Source organism: Neolamprologus brichardi, chromosome 16 (genome assembly GCF_056152115.1).
Source record: "Neolamprologus brichardi isolate AB-2024 chromosome 16, ASM5615211v1, whole genome shotgun sequence".
Classification (NCBI taxonomy): domain Eukaryota; kingdom Metazoa; phylum Chordata; class Actinopteri; order Cichliformes; family Cichlidae; genus Neolamprologus; species Neolamprologus brichardi.
In genome coordinates this window covers 31114454-31130959 of record NC_142119.1, presented here as the reverse complement: position 1 = coordinate 31130959, position 16506 = coordinate 31114454, and the positions used below count along the sequence as shown (strand labels likewise).

At 39.4% G+C, this 16506-nt stretch overlaps 2 protein-coding genes across 2 annotated transcripts; one reads left to right on the top strand and one right to left on the bottom strand.

Annotated features, from left to right (window-relative positions):
- Nucleotides 1–1197: 1197 nt before the first annotated feature.
- On the top strand, nucleotides 1198–8149 carry LOC102794921 (CD276 antigen homolog). Its single transcript, XM_087829911.1, has 5 exons — nucleotides 1198–1326; nucleotides 5198–5551; nucleotides 5884–6174; nucleotides 6932–7033; nucleotides 7951–8149. The coding sequence occupies exons 1-5, from the start codon at nucleotides 1302–1304 to the stop codon at nucleotides 8061–8063; spliced, it is 885 nt and encodes a 294-aa protein (XP_087686037.1). The 5' UTR covers nucleotides 1198–1301; the 3' UTR covers nucleotides 8064–8149.
- Nucleotides 8150–13542: 5393 nt separating this feature from the next.
- Nucleotides 13543–16287, bottom strand: LOC102781094 (granzyme B-like). The gene is made up of 5 exons (XM_006799117.2): nucleotides 16133–16287; nucleotides 15902–16046; nucleotides 14800–14947; nucleotides 14355–14615; nucleotides 13543–14215 (listed from the first exon to the last, which is right to left on the bottom strand). The coding sequence occupies exons 1-5, from the start codon at nucleotides 16176–16178 to the stop codon at nucleotides 14063–14065; spliced, it is 753 nt and encodes a 250-aa protein (XP_006799180.2). The 5' UTR covers nucleotides 16179–16287; the 3' UTR covers nucleotides 13543–14062.
- Nucleotides 16288–16506: the final 219 nt, after the last annotated feature.

Sequence of the window (16506 nt, the reverse complement as noted above, 5' to 3'; positions counted from 1 at the left end):
CATGGATCCTTTTTTGTTTTCGTTTTCTGCCACAGATGTATTCTTGCTGACTGTCTGCAGATTTGCCTCGCGGAGACAAAGGGACATAAAGCAGACTCAGTTTGTTGAAGTGAAAGCAGTTCAATTTTTTCCTCTTTGTTTCTTCAGGCATAGTCATCAAAAAGGAAAACTTTGTAACTGATTATAAAATGGCAATGATATGACAGCTTGATTTAAGTAGTTTTCTAATAATGTAAGCATAATGCAGCTAATTTCAGAATTCACTAAGCAGCTGTTTTTGTCCTGCTAAGGTCTTTACACACCAAAAGCGTTTCGTAAAAACGACACGTAATTCCGAATTTTACGGATCCAAACATGCTGTGTAACCTAAATACACACTGAACGTGTTTGCAGAAAATTCATCCTCAAATAACACACTGTGAAAAAAAGGAGTTGACATCAAGCAATGATGAGCTAGTCCTGATTTTACTAAACCAAAAAAGGAAGAAACAGAAATTCTTTGTTCCTCTCATTCTCGAGAGAAAGGAGCCGCATGCATGTTCGGATCCAGGAGCTGAAGCTTTATCGCGATTGCTTTTGCACATATTTCTGGATGTCAGTGGGGCCAGTTGAACTCTTGTTAGCAGAGAAATGAGACCATACTTGAGGAGGCAGAGAAATAATTTCAAGAGCCGATTGTGACACAACAACATTCAAATGTAACTCCGTGTTCAACACTTTGACTGCGTCACCACCAGACAATGATGTGATTGGTTAGATGTGTTCATACGCAACCAAAACACTGGAAAAATAGCGCTTAACCTCAAAAAATTAACGTTGCAAATTCCTCCTACGTAATTTCATGTTTGGTGTTAGGGGCTGCATCAAGAATAGGTGAGTCAGTAAATATTTTTAGTGGGCGATATATTTGCACAGATTTTATGTTTCTTGTGTGTAGAGGCTTTTACTCAGAAAAACCACCAAACTCTTTTTAAACAGTAAAAAAACATAAAAATTTGAGGAACTGAATAAAAGTTTTGATTGCTGTCCCCCTGATGTGACCCACTGGTTATGTTTTACTTTGAATTGAGGAAGTATTACACAGTTGAGAGAACAGAGAAACACAAACAATGTCACAACACAACAGTCTATCCAAATGCAGAACAGTGTGTCTGTTAAATGAAGCATTCTTGTAATTCATGTTCTTGTAATTATTTATGAGCTTCCTTTTCAATTCATGAATGAGCATATAGAGCCACAGCTCCACCTTAGATAGACTGGGTGCTAGGCTAGGTTTTTGTACTTTTCCAGCCCTGGACTACATGATATCTGCCACCGCAAGCTACAGTAAGTAGGTCCTGATTTGTTTGCTATTGGGGGACCAAGTTGCACCACATAGTAATGTTTAATGTGAGCCAAATTTCAGTCTTCTCAGTATAAAATCCTCACGGGACAGGCTTCAGTGAGGGGCGATATTACAAAGAACAATGCTCCCCTAATTCTTTGTCAGACAATTTAGGCTTTGAAGATAATGAGGCGAAAGGTAGCAGTGGGTACAAAGCTGATGCGACATAACATAACTCAAAAGGAAGTGAAGCTAAATAACAAGCAGAAGACACAAGACTAACGTTTTGTATTCTGTAATGTAGACCTAAATGCTGCGGAGGATTAATGCACTTTGGATCGGGTCCAGATTTACATCAAGAAGCTGCAGACGCCCCTCTTGCGCAGTCTGCGGCTCTGCCTTTCAGACAGCAAGGGCTGCGGTTGTTTACGCAGTGTGGGTCCGATTCTTTCTGACAAGTTCTAGTTCTTCTCATCAAGCCGTCACACATATTCAGAGGTCTGCACGGGAGCCATCTATTCTCTTGTCAGGGTCTTCAAGGAATATTTCATCTAATTTTTTCGGCTTCAAACTCGAAAGGTAGGGGGGGTGGGGGGGTCATTCTGGTCCTGGGTATCCTTTAAAAAATATTTTTATGGCATTTATGTTGGTTATTTGAACCACGTAGTTTCTTCTTTTTATTCTCCATAAGAAGTGAGCTTGATTCTCTTCCTAAAACCTTAATTTTTTCTATCTATAAACCATATATAAAAAAATATATAATATTCATCTAATTGGGATACTTTTATTCTTTATACTGTGTTAATCATAAGAGCATTTATTTATTTATTTTTTAATTTATGTATTTATTGTCTGCTTTTCAGGCTACTGTCAGTGAAACAAAAAAAGTCAAAATAAGACATGAGCTCAGAATTGAAGCATGTTTTGATTTATCTGCTTTAATATTTTATTTTGAGTGACCTGTGGAGCAGTATGTAGAAAATCATTTACATTATTAACACATACAGGTATCATTTACAGTAAAATTAATTAATAAGTAATTAATTAATAATTTTTTTCCCCTGTTTTTTAACGTTTTTTCCCCTTATGTAGTTGAAACTACATCTGCATATGCTCAAACGCTTCCTTCCTGTTTCGTCATTCTGTACATATCATCCTGCTGCTGACAAAAGGACGTTCCTTTTACTATAAATGGAAATGAGTTGTTTCTCCACCTTGTTTGGTATGTGTGAAAATTTGTTATATGCCTTCAAGACTGCAAAAATGTATGTGAAGCAAAGTGTGCATATATGTACTTCTTTTAGCATGGTGACCTTTGTGCTTATGAAATCTGCTCTTTCTATTAATCCAGTTTATAATATCATTATTTACTAATCTCATCAGTTGTTTTGTTAGTTGTTACATTCAGCGATAAAAATGTTGCGTGAGACATGACAATAGTTCGAGTGTCGTGGGAGAATTCTTTTTGTCTGATGACCACGTACGCCAACAAAATGGCAGCTGTCATTTGTCAGCCTAAAAGTTGAAGTGTTGCCTATGGAAGTGAGATCCTGAAACTGAAGGTTGCTCTATGCATCTAACTGTGTGTGCATGTGGAGGGTTAAAAAACAAAAGGTGACGTGGTCTAACAGTTAGCACCATTGTGTGAACTTGTGTGTGCAGTTTAGCTCACTGGAGCTATTTTCCTACTGAGGAAAAGAATAATCTGGTTGAATTAAAGCTTAAAATAAACTGGCTGAAGGGCAGAGCAGGGGAGCTGGAAAACTGCACAGTTGGCAGCTGCGTAGGGTGAGGCCCTGCTGCTCAACCACATCGTGCTCAAACCGTTCATAGAGTGGGTCTACAAGTAGGCCCACTCCGCTACCAGCTGGTTAACCAGCCTGTGATTGCAAAAGCTTCTTTGTGCCTATTACCATTAATGAGTGTCAGGCGTTGTGTGGAGGCGAGGAAGAAGGAACCCAAACGCAGGACTCACAGGTAGGTGAAGACTGGTGGATGTTTATTATAAGGAGCGGAGGAACAGAGGGTGAACGGACACTGACTGGCTGGAACACTGAATGGCTGACTGACTGAGAGAACACGGGGAGGACAACATCACACGAACATCATCAATGACACGACAAAGAACGAATAGAAACAGAAGACTTAAATACACAGACTGATGAGGATGATAATGAGAGACCGGTGAGTACACAGCTGAACATAATCTGGCTAACGGCACGAGACGAGCTAACACAGGAACAAACAGGAAGTGACGAAATAAACTGAACGTGAACAAAACGGAAAGCACTGGGTCACCGACCCAGGAACCCTGACAATGAGGGTCCCATTTAAAGTCTTTGGTGTCGACCTCTTAAAGCCATTTTACCAGAGTGCTCGCAAAGATATCGCTTTGTATTAGTTCTGGTGGATCACGTAATCTGATATCCCAAAGCAGTGAGGCTGCGCACTATTTCTGCAAAGAGTGTTGCACAAGCACTGTTTCAGGTCATCTCCCATTCTTCATCCTGAAAGATATACTGACTGACCAGGGTACATGGTTCATGTCTCGCACACTAAAGGAGCTGTACGAATTATTGGGCATTAAATCTGTTTGGACCAGTGTCTACCACCCTCAGACTGACGGGTTGGTGGAGTGACTGAACAAGACTTAAAAGCCCATGATTCATAAGTTCATTCACGAGGATAAATGCAATTGGGATCGCCACAAAGTGCTTGTATTATTCCTTTCTTTTAGCTCAAAGTTACCTGCCAAGTGGTAAGGTCTCGTTGTGGTCACATGGTGAGTTGGTGACGTTGACTATAACATCATACTGTCAGACAGGGGAGGAGCCACACAAATATATCACCTCAAAGTCTTAAAAGCATGAAGAGAAGCTGAAACAGCTTCTCTGGTGAGCCTGGTGACAGTGAGAGATGAGTTGGGGCTGGCGGTGCATAATTCCACGATTCCTGCCTCCCGCCATTGTGGCAACCATCTCACACAGCCCCAGAGAGCAGAGTAGCGGTGTTTTGCAGATTTGTTCTCCACCCTGCTCAGCTATACTAGTCCCATGACCAAATAATGACTCCGATATCTGCGAGTCTAATGGTAGTCTTATGGGCACCATTTTTGATACACACAGGCGTGGCCCTATTGGTTACTTGAGCATAAGTGGCAAATTGTTCAGAGGGAATTGGCTGAAATGCTAAAAATGGGAGTAAAGTAACATGTGGTGTAGCCTCATAGTTCTTTTTGTGAAGAAAGATGGCTCTATACAGTTTTGTGTTGACTACCCTAAGGTGAATCAAGTTTCACAGTTTGACACTTATTCCATGCCCTGGGTCAACAAGCTCCCTGACCAGTTAGGCACTGCTCACTTTTTCTTGATGTTGGATTTGACCAAGGGCTACTGGCAGATTCCCTTGCCCTGCCTGAGTCCGAGGAAAAAACGGCCTTCTGCAGGTGGCTTTGTGCAGGCTCTCCCTGGGGAACCCTTGCTCTACACGCCTAACTTATCTCCTATTTTGAACTCTTTACACAGGCTCCTGATGTATTTTAAGACTAATTTTAAAATACTTGTACTTACATACCGAGCAGTAAACGGAGCAGCTCCAGTCTACCAGTCCCATTTGGACTTAACTTTTATTGCATTATAACTTGCATTTTTTAACATTTTACCAGCTGATTAGTTAGGCCTAAACAAGTCTTCAGGTTATGACATCTGAATTGAGTGAATCTAAATGGACTTCTTTTAGTCTCAATTTACTGTATAAAGTACAATAAAGTACTATGTTCCACAGGTCAGAAAGTGGCATTTTACGAGATTCCGAGCTCTACTGTCTGGAATGTTGATATTTTTTTTAGCTGGATGTTTCTCTGTTTCACTGCAGGTCTGCTGTTCTGGTTCTTGGTGCCAGTTTCATCAGAAACAAATGGAACCAGAGGGGCACCGCTGGTCCTTCAGTGCCATCACAACCTCAGCGAAAAGTTTATTCCTGAGAAAATCTCCATATACTGGCAAAGTAATTCCAGCGTTCTTCATGTTTTTTCAAAAGGACAAGAGGAATTTCTACACCAAAGTGAGTCATTTAAAAACAGGACTGCAATTTTCCGCCATCAACTGGCCTCTGGCAACTTCTCCCTTGTCATCAATCCGCTGATGCTGAAAGACGATCAGCTCAGCATCGAAGTTGCTTACATACCAGAAAGCAGGACGCTGTGCCAAACCACTGTTCATGTAGCAGGTATAGTTCACCTTAATTAACATGGATGCAAATATCAGTATTTGTTAAATATATGAAATGCAAACTGTATGTCCAATGGGATTGAAAAGATGAAACCCTTCAGGCAGTGTTCAGGCACATATCTTAAGGATAATAAAATAAAAAAGGTGGCTCGTGATGATTATTTTGAGTGCTGCATGTATTTCTTCACTGAGTTGAGTGATGATTGAGGGATAAAACTCGTGACTAGTTTATGTTGTTGTTAATTTGTACAACAATGATCTCTGATTAGTTAAAATTTGTATGAAAATTCTAACATTTATACATGTGAAAAATCTCTGACTCTTTTCCAGCTCGTTTTGAGATGCCAAATATCGTGGTCAACACCATAGATATGATGGCTATGTGTGCAACAAAGGGGGGCTTTCCTGAACCAGAGCTATCATGGATCTCCGTGGACCACGAGGGACATGAACGTACACTTGAACCACCTGATGTCCAGACCCTTGAGATCTACAAGGAAGATGACGGCACCTACAGAGTTACCAGCACTGCCAACATCAGAGGATCACAGGAAGTTATCTGCAGCATTTACAACCCAACTTCAAAGGAGACGTTGAGTGTAATTAAAGACGTAATTACAGGTACTCCAAGGATCATTTTTGCTTTTCAGTCTGAAGTTGACTTTTCAAATATATTCAGAATCCATATCCATAGGTTTGAAATAGACATGTAAACCACTGTGTTTATTAATCAACCAACAATGACAAAAGCATAGAATAACTTGAGGTTCAACCCTAAGTCTTAAGTCACAGTTTATCTTAAACACAGAGAAAAACACATATATATAAATTTGCTGTAAATTTAAAAACGCACTGTGAAATTTGAAACTGCCGGAATTACATACATCTCATCCCAGATTAACATCAATTGTAGGTGTGTTTCCCTGTAATTTCATGTCATCGAGCCAAAAGCCTTGACAAGCCTGGAAAATAACCTAATTCTCCATTGCAGACTTAATAGTAGCAAATCTTTTAAAAGATACAATTTGAGTGAATGAATTCATAATTATATTAACACTAATCTCTTCAAACCAGAGAAGATCTTAAAGTAACTTTTTGAAAAAAGTGTGGCCCCCAACAATCCTGATTTGAATTATTGCAGCTTACAACGTTACCATTTTCATGCAAGAGAATTCAAGATGCACATCAATTCCCATCAGTTCGTGGAAGCTTTCTGTGTTTCATTCATACAGATCCCCACGAGCAGTTAACCTAAAGTTCAGTTTACAGTGCTGTTTAGATTTAGATGATTTTTACACTAAGGATTAATTTTGTGTTGAAGTTGTAGGTAAAGCAACACAACTGATTGTTGTGACTGTGTCTTGTTCCTGATTTACAGATGAAGGCTGGAGTCTGCCTTTGGGAGCTGTTCTTGGAGTACCGGTAATACTTGCAGTAATACTCGGAGCAGGAGCCGCCATCGGCTGCCGAAAAATGAAAAGTCTGTAAACTTTTGAATTTTGCTCCTTTTCCTTTGTAATTATTAATTATGTAATTAAATGTTTAAAAATTGGTTACATCAAATACTGTGCGGAGGATCAGTAACAGCAGTACAGAGTAAAATGTATGACTATATACATCATTAGAAAATGACTAAGTGACTCTGACCCCTTAGCAACCTCTGGTTGCTGGGTAAAAATGTGTTATTACTTGATTGGCTGGTGAGTGGTTGCTTGCATTTGCTATGAAAAAGAGAGTGCTACACCATAAGGTTGCTGCACTTGCCTGTAGTTTGCAAGAAAGACGTCCACTTGTCTGCAAATACTATCCAAATACTCTTTGAGTTTTAATTAAAGTGTGTAAAGCTTGACACAAACTGGAAACTGAGAGTTTCCATTTAAAGTAAAAGAAACACATTTGCAATGTTTGCAGACAAGTTGGTGTTTTTCATGCAATCGCAAGGATTTTTTTTTGTGCGGCACCGTATATTTCTTTGCAACCGATTTGACACTAGTGACTGGCAGCAAAAACTGGACAACTGAGTACATACTTATTTTGCTTTTTTTCTTCCTTTAATTTGCAACATCTTTGAGAGAATGCACCAGGTTTAAACCGCTGTGGAAAATTAGTATCAATCTCTTAATTTTAGCTCACCTTCTGAAGCAGTTACCAATGAAACCTACAACACAAAGTTTGTGAGAGAGAAACATTTCAGGGTGTAAAATAACCTCAAACTATAACTTCATGAAGACCACTTTTCCTCCATTGGAACTCTGAACATGAAATTAAGCACAGGCACAGATGTCCCTGCTCTGTGTCAACCCTTTACGCTGTTGAGATCCATTGGAAAAAGATCCACACATATGCCGTACACAGCTGCTCTGTTGAAAGTTAATACATGAATCATTTCTCTTGCAGGGAGAGACTGTTCAGGACAAAACCTACAACAACTGAGCGCCAATGAACCTGCACCATTGGAAGACAGCACTCCTGATCCTGCAGCTGTTGCAGTTGATGATGTAGCTAAATAAAGGGAAAACACTAAATAGAAGACATGGCAGGAACTCATGTTTCTTCCTGTCTAGAAATAAAGACCTCATCTGTGGAGGACCACAGAGCCACACACACACCGAAAAATAGTGTTTTTATTTTAAAATCAATTATTAAATAATAAATAACTTTATTAACATTTGAATAAGTAAAATAATGAATAAATGAATCTGTAAATGAATTTACAAATGCATAATTTATTGTACAATTCATTATTTAAGCAAAAAAAGTCTTTACTTTGATGCGCGTGGCTCTTGTGGTCCTCCATATGTTAGCATGTTACCGTCAACAGGTGGTTATAGGCTGAGTCTACAGGCGCACACTCGGAGGATCAACTCTACATTTCACTGTAGGGCCCCTTCATTTTTCACAAATCCGTGTCGTGCAGAATGTAAATACATAGGCTGAATGGCCTTTGTACAAGCACACACACTTCTTAGCAGGGCAAAGCTGTGAGCAGCCAGCCAGCCTCTGTCCAACCTATCGGAAATCTTTTTACATCGCGCCACATGGCTAATTTGCATTGCTTCGGGATTTCAGAAACAAGATAGCTAATCCAACATCTGATCTGATCCAGTAGTTAATCTCAAAGCTAATCCAGTAGCTAATATAATAGCTAATCCGTGAGCAACAGGAAAGGGAAATGGATTTTCAAATGAGGACTTGAATCGCCATTTTAAAAGCCACTAATACATTTTTGATTTTTGAATCAATTTACTTATTTCACTTTTTAAAATTGTTTTAAATACGATTTTGAAAATCTATTTTTTTCATTTGGAATTCGAAAATGGTTTTTAAAATGAGGTTTTTATTTAGAGTTTAACTCTTTTTTTGTGAAATTCATTTTCGATTTGAAATATTTATTGATGGATTAATAATTCATTTTGAAAAATTGATTTAAAAATAGTGTTTTTTTTGTTTTAAATTAAATTATTAAATAATAAATGAGTAATTTTTGAATAAATAAAATAATTTAAAAACTGAATTCATAAATGAATTTACAAATCCATAATTTATTGTACAATTCATTTTTTAAACAGAATTGTTTATTTCGATGCGCGTGGCTCTTGTGGTCTTCCATATCGAACAACCAGCAAGTTGCACACAGACAACACCTTTATTTCAACAAAAAATTTTGAGTCCTTTATATTCCTCTATGAATAACCATGCTGGATGCATCTGGATGCTTTGAAGTTTTAAAAATCAGATCATCTATCTCACAAGAGCTGAATGCCTGATGAAAACCTGATGAAAGGCTTTCATGTAAACAGCAGGGGTTCAAAATCAAAGATAATGTAATAATATAATATAATATAAATATATATATATATATAATTTAATACTTCTTGCCACGCAGAGAAAATCTGATTCATGTTACAGCTTGAAACATGACACAGCGTTACAAAATTTGCAGCAGACAAAAAGTCTGCCATCGTCATTTACCCGCCTTGACTTGTCATTAGATGAAGCTGAAATCTAAATTTTACATTTGACGTTTACATCTAAATTATTTAGCTGTAACAAAACAGGAATACAATGTAGGACTCAAATGTAGGACTCGTGATTCAAAATATTGTGACGTTATAAACCGATCTGGGTGGGATGAGCTGAAAAATTAGGAGAGGAAATAAAATATTCAGTTAGTTGAACTGGTTGAAATTCAGTATTTCCTGCAAGAAACGTAATAACAAGCGATCAAAGCTGTCATCATGATATCAAGGGCCAGATTAGGCCGAGATGTCAGTGTGACGATGCATTTGCAAAATTGCACCCATGCAAGTGGAAAATTATTTTGTTGATCTATTAACAGTGCACTGATTTCCATGCAAAGATGCAGTCAGTACATCTTAATGATTACCTGACCTGAGTGGATTAGCGGCTCAGAAATAAGCACACAGTGAGAGACTGTGAGTGACAGCTCTGCAACATCACAGATCACTTTTGTGCAGTTTCTTTTTCTTTTTTTTTCGCAGATCGGTTGTATGCAAGTCTCTTTCAAAGAGGCTGCTATTAGTGGGACTCAGAAAGATCAAGTGCATTAGATTGACAGACTTACCCCATATACGCAACATTCACCAGAGAGCAGATGAGAGAGATGGCATCAAAGTTAAAGAGAGGCGGAAATTACACCTCAAACATGCACACGCATGTGTGTGCGTGACGGATTTGCTAATTAAACACATAGCAATGCACTTCTGGTTCTGTGCAAGCAGACTCCAATCAAGACACAGGTTATAGTAGATGATACCTTTTGGTGGATCAGGTTGTCGGTCAACCCACTGTTAATTTAGCTGTGCCAGGGCCCTGCTCCGATTGGTGCATGGATACACTGCACCGACGTGACTGGTTCCAGCTGGAGGACCCGCCCATTAAAAGGAGGCTGGAGCGCTACAGCGGGAGAGGTCTTCGCGTTTCTCCTCACGACCCAGCAGTCTTCCTGTGGCAGCCGCTGGCTGCAGTGCGCTTGAAAGTTGTGGAAGTGGAGTGGGTAGGGGTGAGCTGCCGTTTCTTTTGATCACCCGTTTTCTCCTGTTTTGAGTTAGTTAAGGAGGTTAGACTCTGTCTTTATTTTTGACTTTGTTTTGGTAAGGTCAGGGGTGCGGGATTTGTGTAGATTTGTTTTGTTTATTGTTTTGGCCTTGGCTCACCCTGAAGTGTTGACACTCCCGTTTTGGTTCCTTTTTTTTCACATTGTAAATAAATCACATTGAAACTAAAGGATTTGTTTCTTGTGGCTGCTTGGGTCTTGGGGGGGAAGCGAGTGCCTCACTCATGTTATTGCCTGGCCCTAGACGGGTCGTAACAACAGTCAATAACATGAGTGATGGTAATTTAAGATACTTTTCTAGCAGGACAGGTGCAGCATTATAATTGTAAACAGAAAATGAAGAGAATCAATATATAACGTGTACGTTAAATATAGGCCTACAGTGGCAGTCTAGCAGAGAATCGTTATAATGGAGACAAGCTTCAGTAACTGACAGAGTCCAGTGTAGGACTGTAAGAAGTAACAATTGGACATCATGTTTTGATGATGGGAAATGTCTGATTGAAAGAAAATGGGTTTGCTGATTTCGTGGGGGAATGTTTGGCGTGTGGTGGATCAGAAATTTGATTCCTTTCAGGGTTGTACATTTTTATTCCTTACATTTTGTGGATTGACTTCATTGTTGTTTTGAATGTGTTGCTGTATGGAATATGCAGTAGGAATGAAAAGGGAGATGAGTGGTGAGAATTGTGCCTGGGTTGACTGTGTGTAGATCCACTGTCTTTGGTTGGGACTACAGCAGCGGTCCCCAACGGTCCCCGGGCCACGAGAGTTAAGGCTCAGGTGTGAAATGTATAGTTTTCAGGGTTTTTATCGGTTTTCAGCGTTATTTTGTTATCGTTTTTACCGTTTACTCGGTTTTCCTTGGTCTTTTCACGTGTGTTATGAATAAATCTTCTTTTTTTCGGTACCGGTACTAGTTTTATTTTGTTGTATTTATCCGCGACACCTTAAAGGCCGGTCCATGAAAATATTGTCGGGCATAAACCGGTCCGTGTCGCAAAAAAGGTTGTGGACCGCTGGACTACAGTACACAGGAATGTAGTCATTCATCTCCCCTCACTATTTCCCCCGTTTAAGGTAACTGCCATGCACAAAACTCTACAAACTTTAACTATTACTCCATCATCATTGTTCATTGCAAGGGAAGAGGTGAATGGTGGACTGTTTCGGCTGTGTAAGCTAGCTTTTGCTACTGTCCCACCATGTTGAATGATGTTTTTTCTGCCACTGCCTGTATGTTTAAGTTAACTACTGAAAGACATACAGAACTAAAGTATTATTTAATTACTGTGGAAAGTCAGTGTCAGCTAAAATATGTGAGTTAATTAGATGTATTTACCTTATGTCATAGTTCCTGTTGCGCACTGCCTGAAGTATTCTCATCAGCTAATACAGAAAATAACAGTAACTTTGTTTGGAAACTGTGGTTCTGAGACTGAGAGAATACGGGTTTGGTTGTGTCTTTTGTAACTGACACTCTATACAGACGAGTGAAGGCGAGAGCTGCATGTAAGCATCTTCATTCATCTCCAGTTTGAGGGCACAACATATGCACGCATGAGTATTTATGATCTATATCTCACACACTGTCAGAGCTGTGAACTCCATTACATGGACTGAGCAATTCCTGCAACTGAAGCCACAGTATGTTGAAGTGTTGAAGACATTTTGTTGATTCATTTTGAGTTTTGTTGATTTCAGTTCATCCCTGAATTCATTGATCCCCCCATACTTTGCAAAAAGAATTCCCAGAAATGCCTATGCAAGAGGGTCAGTCCCAAAACGTCCACATTTTACAGACAATTTGTCACTGCACTGTCTTTGTAAATACTGACATTACTTTTTTGTGTTTTTTTGTTTCACAAAGTTTGCAATGTGTTAGTACGTCTAGCCCATACTGTCACTTATTCTTGCTCTGATTTAAACCTCTCTCTGAGTGAAGCAGAGGGCTGCAGCGCCTTGTGGGGACTGAATAAATAAATTGAAATTGAAATCAGTGTCAATGACACATCGCTCTCGCTCTCTCTCTCTCTCTCCCTCAGCGGCTGTAGTGCGTTTGTGCAGCTTCCTGTATGAACACTCGTGATACAATTGTACAAACTTACCTGGAAGTTTAGGTGTTTAGTAGCGGTTCTTGGAAAGGGCAAATTCTGCTTCTGTGGGGTTTTTTTTCTAAAAGCTGAGCAGGTAAATCACTTCAGCTTCAACCATCATCAGCACACACAGTGGGCACAGTGTCAGACACTCAGAAAAAAAAACACCCCTAAATACGTGACTTTAAATTTATATGCTGTTGTGCTTCCTGTGCATTTGAAGAAGCTAAGAGTGCAAACTAAACAAACCCAGTGACACACAAAGACAACTCACACACATCCATACAAGCACTTTATATGTAACATGCACACTCTGATGGACATACTGGAAGATTTACGTATCTCAGCTGGCTTGAGAACATACTGGTGTTCCCGAGGGGGAGGGAGGTCTGGGTGGCTCTGCTTAGACTCGTGCCTGCACCACCCAGATTGACATAAATGACATTCCATGAATGGATTGATGCACAGCTTTTTAAAACAGATACGGACTTTGGTGACACCTAGTGGTAGACTAAAACATGTCATACAGCACATGTTCACAACATCCATTCTTCCACTTTCACATTCCACGTGAGATTGTTGACAAAACACCCTTGGTTTGCGCCTGGTTTGTGGCTGTGGCGGTATTTTGTTTTCCCAGAACTGCATGAACCCAAGGTACTTTGCTGCAGACACATCAAGTGCTGTAAAACATGGTGTGAAACAGACTAAAACTAGTCTTCTTAGAACACATTTCTAATGTTTTAGGTATGCACATGTCTGCTCTGTAATAGGTAATAGAGAAATAATTATGTGACAAAGAGATCCAAGTCCAGTTAGTTTTGCTTAGTCTTTATTTTTGTCTTACCTTTGCTAAATAAAAATGATCTTTTAAACATGTAATACATGTAACAGAATCAAACAGAGGAACAGAATGTTTAAGGGCAACTTTTTAGAACTTCTGTGTTGACGACTAGCTTCACAGAAAGAAAACTGTTCAGCTTCAAAGGTTTTCACTTTCATTGAGAAGCCACGAATGCAATGACTGTGAACTATGGTGTGATCAGACCCCAGCCTCATGCTCCATTGGCTTAAACATTAAGTAATGAAAGTAAATAAAAAGTTCCTAAAAGTTAGAAATCAAAAAAGCAAATAAAGAAAAGTTCAGAAAATGAAAAGGTACAGTTTAAAGTTTATTACACAATATCTGCATGTAATCAGGTGTATTTATTCAAATGCTTTACATACACATTTCAACTTTTGAATTCCTTTTTAATACAAAGACCATTCAACCAAATTGTTTAATCAGTAAATGAAGAAAGCCCACTTCTCCACTCACTAGTGGCTCATGCAACCTCTATTCTTTCATTTTTTCCTTGATCCAGGGAATGAAGAAATTAATTTTAGTGTAGACATGAGGATATTTTGGATTATTACAATCCTCTGCCAAAGTAAAAGCTGTTAAACCTTGAGACATCTTGTTGCAAATAAGTGGTCCACCAGAATCGCCCTATAAAAACAAAAGAGCAGAGAGACTTGATTAAGTCGTCTTTAAAAACATTGCATTTTTCTTGTTATGAATAAAGAACAAAAACGAGTTTTTCGAAATATTAATAATGGTGTACTGGTTGCCTTTAACATTTGATTACCTGGCAAACTCCTCCATCCTTCTTGGTAAACTTGGTGCATATCATTTGATTAGAATTAAAATATTCTTGCCAAATACTTTTGCACTCATTGCTGAATTGCATCTTCTCTGTGGCTTCCTTTAGAACATTTGAGGCGGGCGTATTTTTTCCAGTCCGACCCCAGCCAGCCACATAACATTTAATATTGGCAGGTATTTTCCCATTCTTCTTAGGTAGCCCGGTGGTCTTCACATACTTATTCAGTGTGGCATTCTTTTCTAACTGTGAAAGACAGCAACGTGTTATTGAAAGGGGAGTTTCTTCTATATTTAAAGGTCAGCAATTAACACACACTCACACCTGCTACCTAGCACAAGTGTGAAATTGCATAACAAAGCTTTAACTGTGAATAGGTACACTGCACAAAAATGCTTTAAAATGACATTTGATGGCCTATTAGCTTTACCTTAACCAACATGATGTCATAATCGTATTTCCCATTGAATTTTGGATGACGGTAGTACTTGGCCACTTTGATGCGTTGTTGACTTTTCTCTTTCTTGCTAATGTCATGTGCTCCAAGCACCACTGTGCAAGGACCTCTGTTGTCATATCTGTAAAAAAGGTAGCATTTTTATGTCCTGAAATCTCGTACAGTTACACTGATTATACATAGAAATAAAGGTTATAAAGTACAGCCATGAAACACTCATAACAGCAAATTTTCTTCAGCCAGGTTACAATATGCTTAAATACTGAACAGGTGACACTGTTACTGTTATGCCGTGGTGGATATTTGATGAGTGTAGTATGCATCCATTTGTCTTACAAAGCTCACGACTCTACAAATTTGGCCTGAGAAATCATCTTTACAGTATTGTGAAATAGTTAGACCGACATCTGTGTGTGTGTGTTTTTTATTTTCTGGGGTTAAAATGCCTGTGTCATAGGACACAATGTTTCAGGTGAGTCTGAAAATTATGTGCCGCTGGATCTTAGTGGAGACCTACAACATGTGTGTTAAACTGTGTTTATAACATAACTCAGTTGTGATATATTTTGAATAAATAAAATCCTTAACTTTTTGGGGGGTAATTGTTACATAAATACCAATTTTTAGGACATTTTTTCTTTAGTTCTTGATTTACAAAGAAACCATCCATCCATTCGCTTCCACTTATCCTTTTCAGGGTCGCGGGGGCGCTGGAGCCTATCCCAGCTGTCATAGGGCGAGAGGCGGGGTACACCCTGGACAGGTCGCCAGTCTGTCGCAGGGCCAACACACAGGGACAGACACCATTCGCACTCACACTCATTCGCACATTCACACCTAATGACAATTTGGATTATCCAATTAATCTATCCCCACAAGCTGCATGTCTTTGGACGGTGGGAGGAAGCCGGAGTACCCGGAGGAAACCCACGCAAACACGGGGAGAACATGCAAACTCCACACAGAAAGACCCCGGACTGATGGTGGAATTGAACTCAGGACCTTCTTGCTGTGCGGCAACAGTGCTAACCACCGTGCGAAGAAACCCAAAGCAAAAAAATGCCCCTGCACTCACTTGCAGTGTGCTGCCGTTAGAACAAAGTCCTCCCGGATAAGTATCCCACCACATGAATGTTGGGCTTGATACTGGATTGATGCCATGTAAGGTCTGGAATGCGGTTTTGCCTCCCTGCCACCAACTATACCGCTCTCAGCAGCCCCTTACAAGAGAAAAGAAGGTAAAATCAATACACTGATTATAACAAAATTATATCAAAAAGTGAGATACTTTAATTATATCTCTTACCTGTGAGGGAGACTTGTAGAAAGATGAATATGATGCAGCCGATCATGGTGGCACTGAAGCAAAAGCTGAAAAGTTTGGCTTTCAAAGCCCCCCTAACTCTTATACTGTCTGCCTTCCAACTGCCACAACGGAAACGCTGTGGGCAGGTGTCAAAAACTTTGTCGCACAGGCAGGAGTTGATATCACACCCTGCTCACTGCTTTACATGTGAAACACAACTGTGAAAAAACATATTTAAAAAAGATCGTCTGTAGCCATCTTTTCAAGCAAGATAGCATCGAACGTTGTTAAATTGCCAATGATTTATTGTTTTTCTATACTGTGTGTGTTTGCACCTTCATGTGGTTTTATGCAATTCAGATTAATTCAATTCA

Excerpts from the sequence above, each read along its gene's own strand:
- LOC102794921 (XM_087829911.1), top strand. The coding sequence starts at position 1,302 with ATGATATCTGCCACCGCAAGCTACA. Across the intron at positions 6,175-6,931 it reads AATTAAAGACGTAATTACAG|ATGAAGGCTGGAGTCTGCCT; the intron begins GTACTCCAAGGA and ends CCTGATTTACAG. Across the intron at positions 7,034-7,950 it reads CGGCTGCCGAAAAATGAAAA|GGAGAGACTGTTCAGGACAA; the intron begins GTCTGTAAACTT and ends TTTCTCTTGCAG.
- LOC102781094 (XM_006799117.2), bottom strand. The coding sequence starts at position 16,178 with ATGATCGGCTGCATCATATTCATCTTTCTACAAGTCTCCCTCACAG. Across the intron at positions 16,047-16,132 it reads TCTACAAGTCTCCCTCACAG|GGGCTGCTGAGAGCGGTATA; the intron begins GTAAGAGATATA and ends TTCTCTTGTAAG. Across the intron at positions 14,616-14,799 it reads ATGACATCATGTTGGTTAAG|TTAGAAAAGAATGCCACACT; the intron begins GTAAAGCTAATA and ends TGTCTTTCACAG.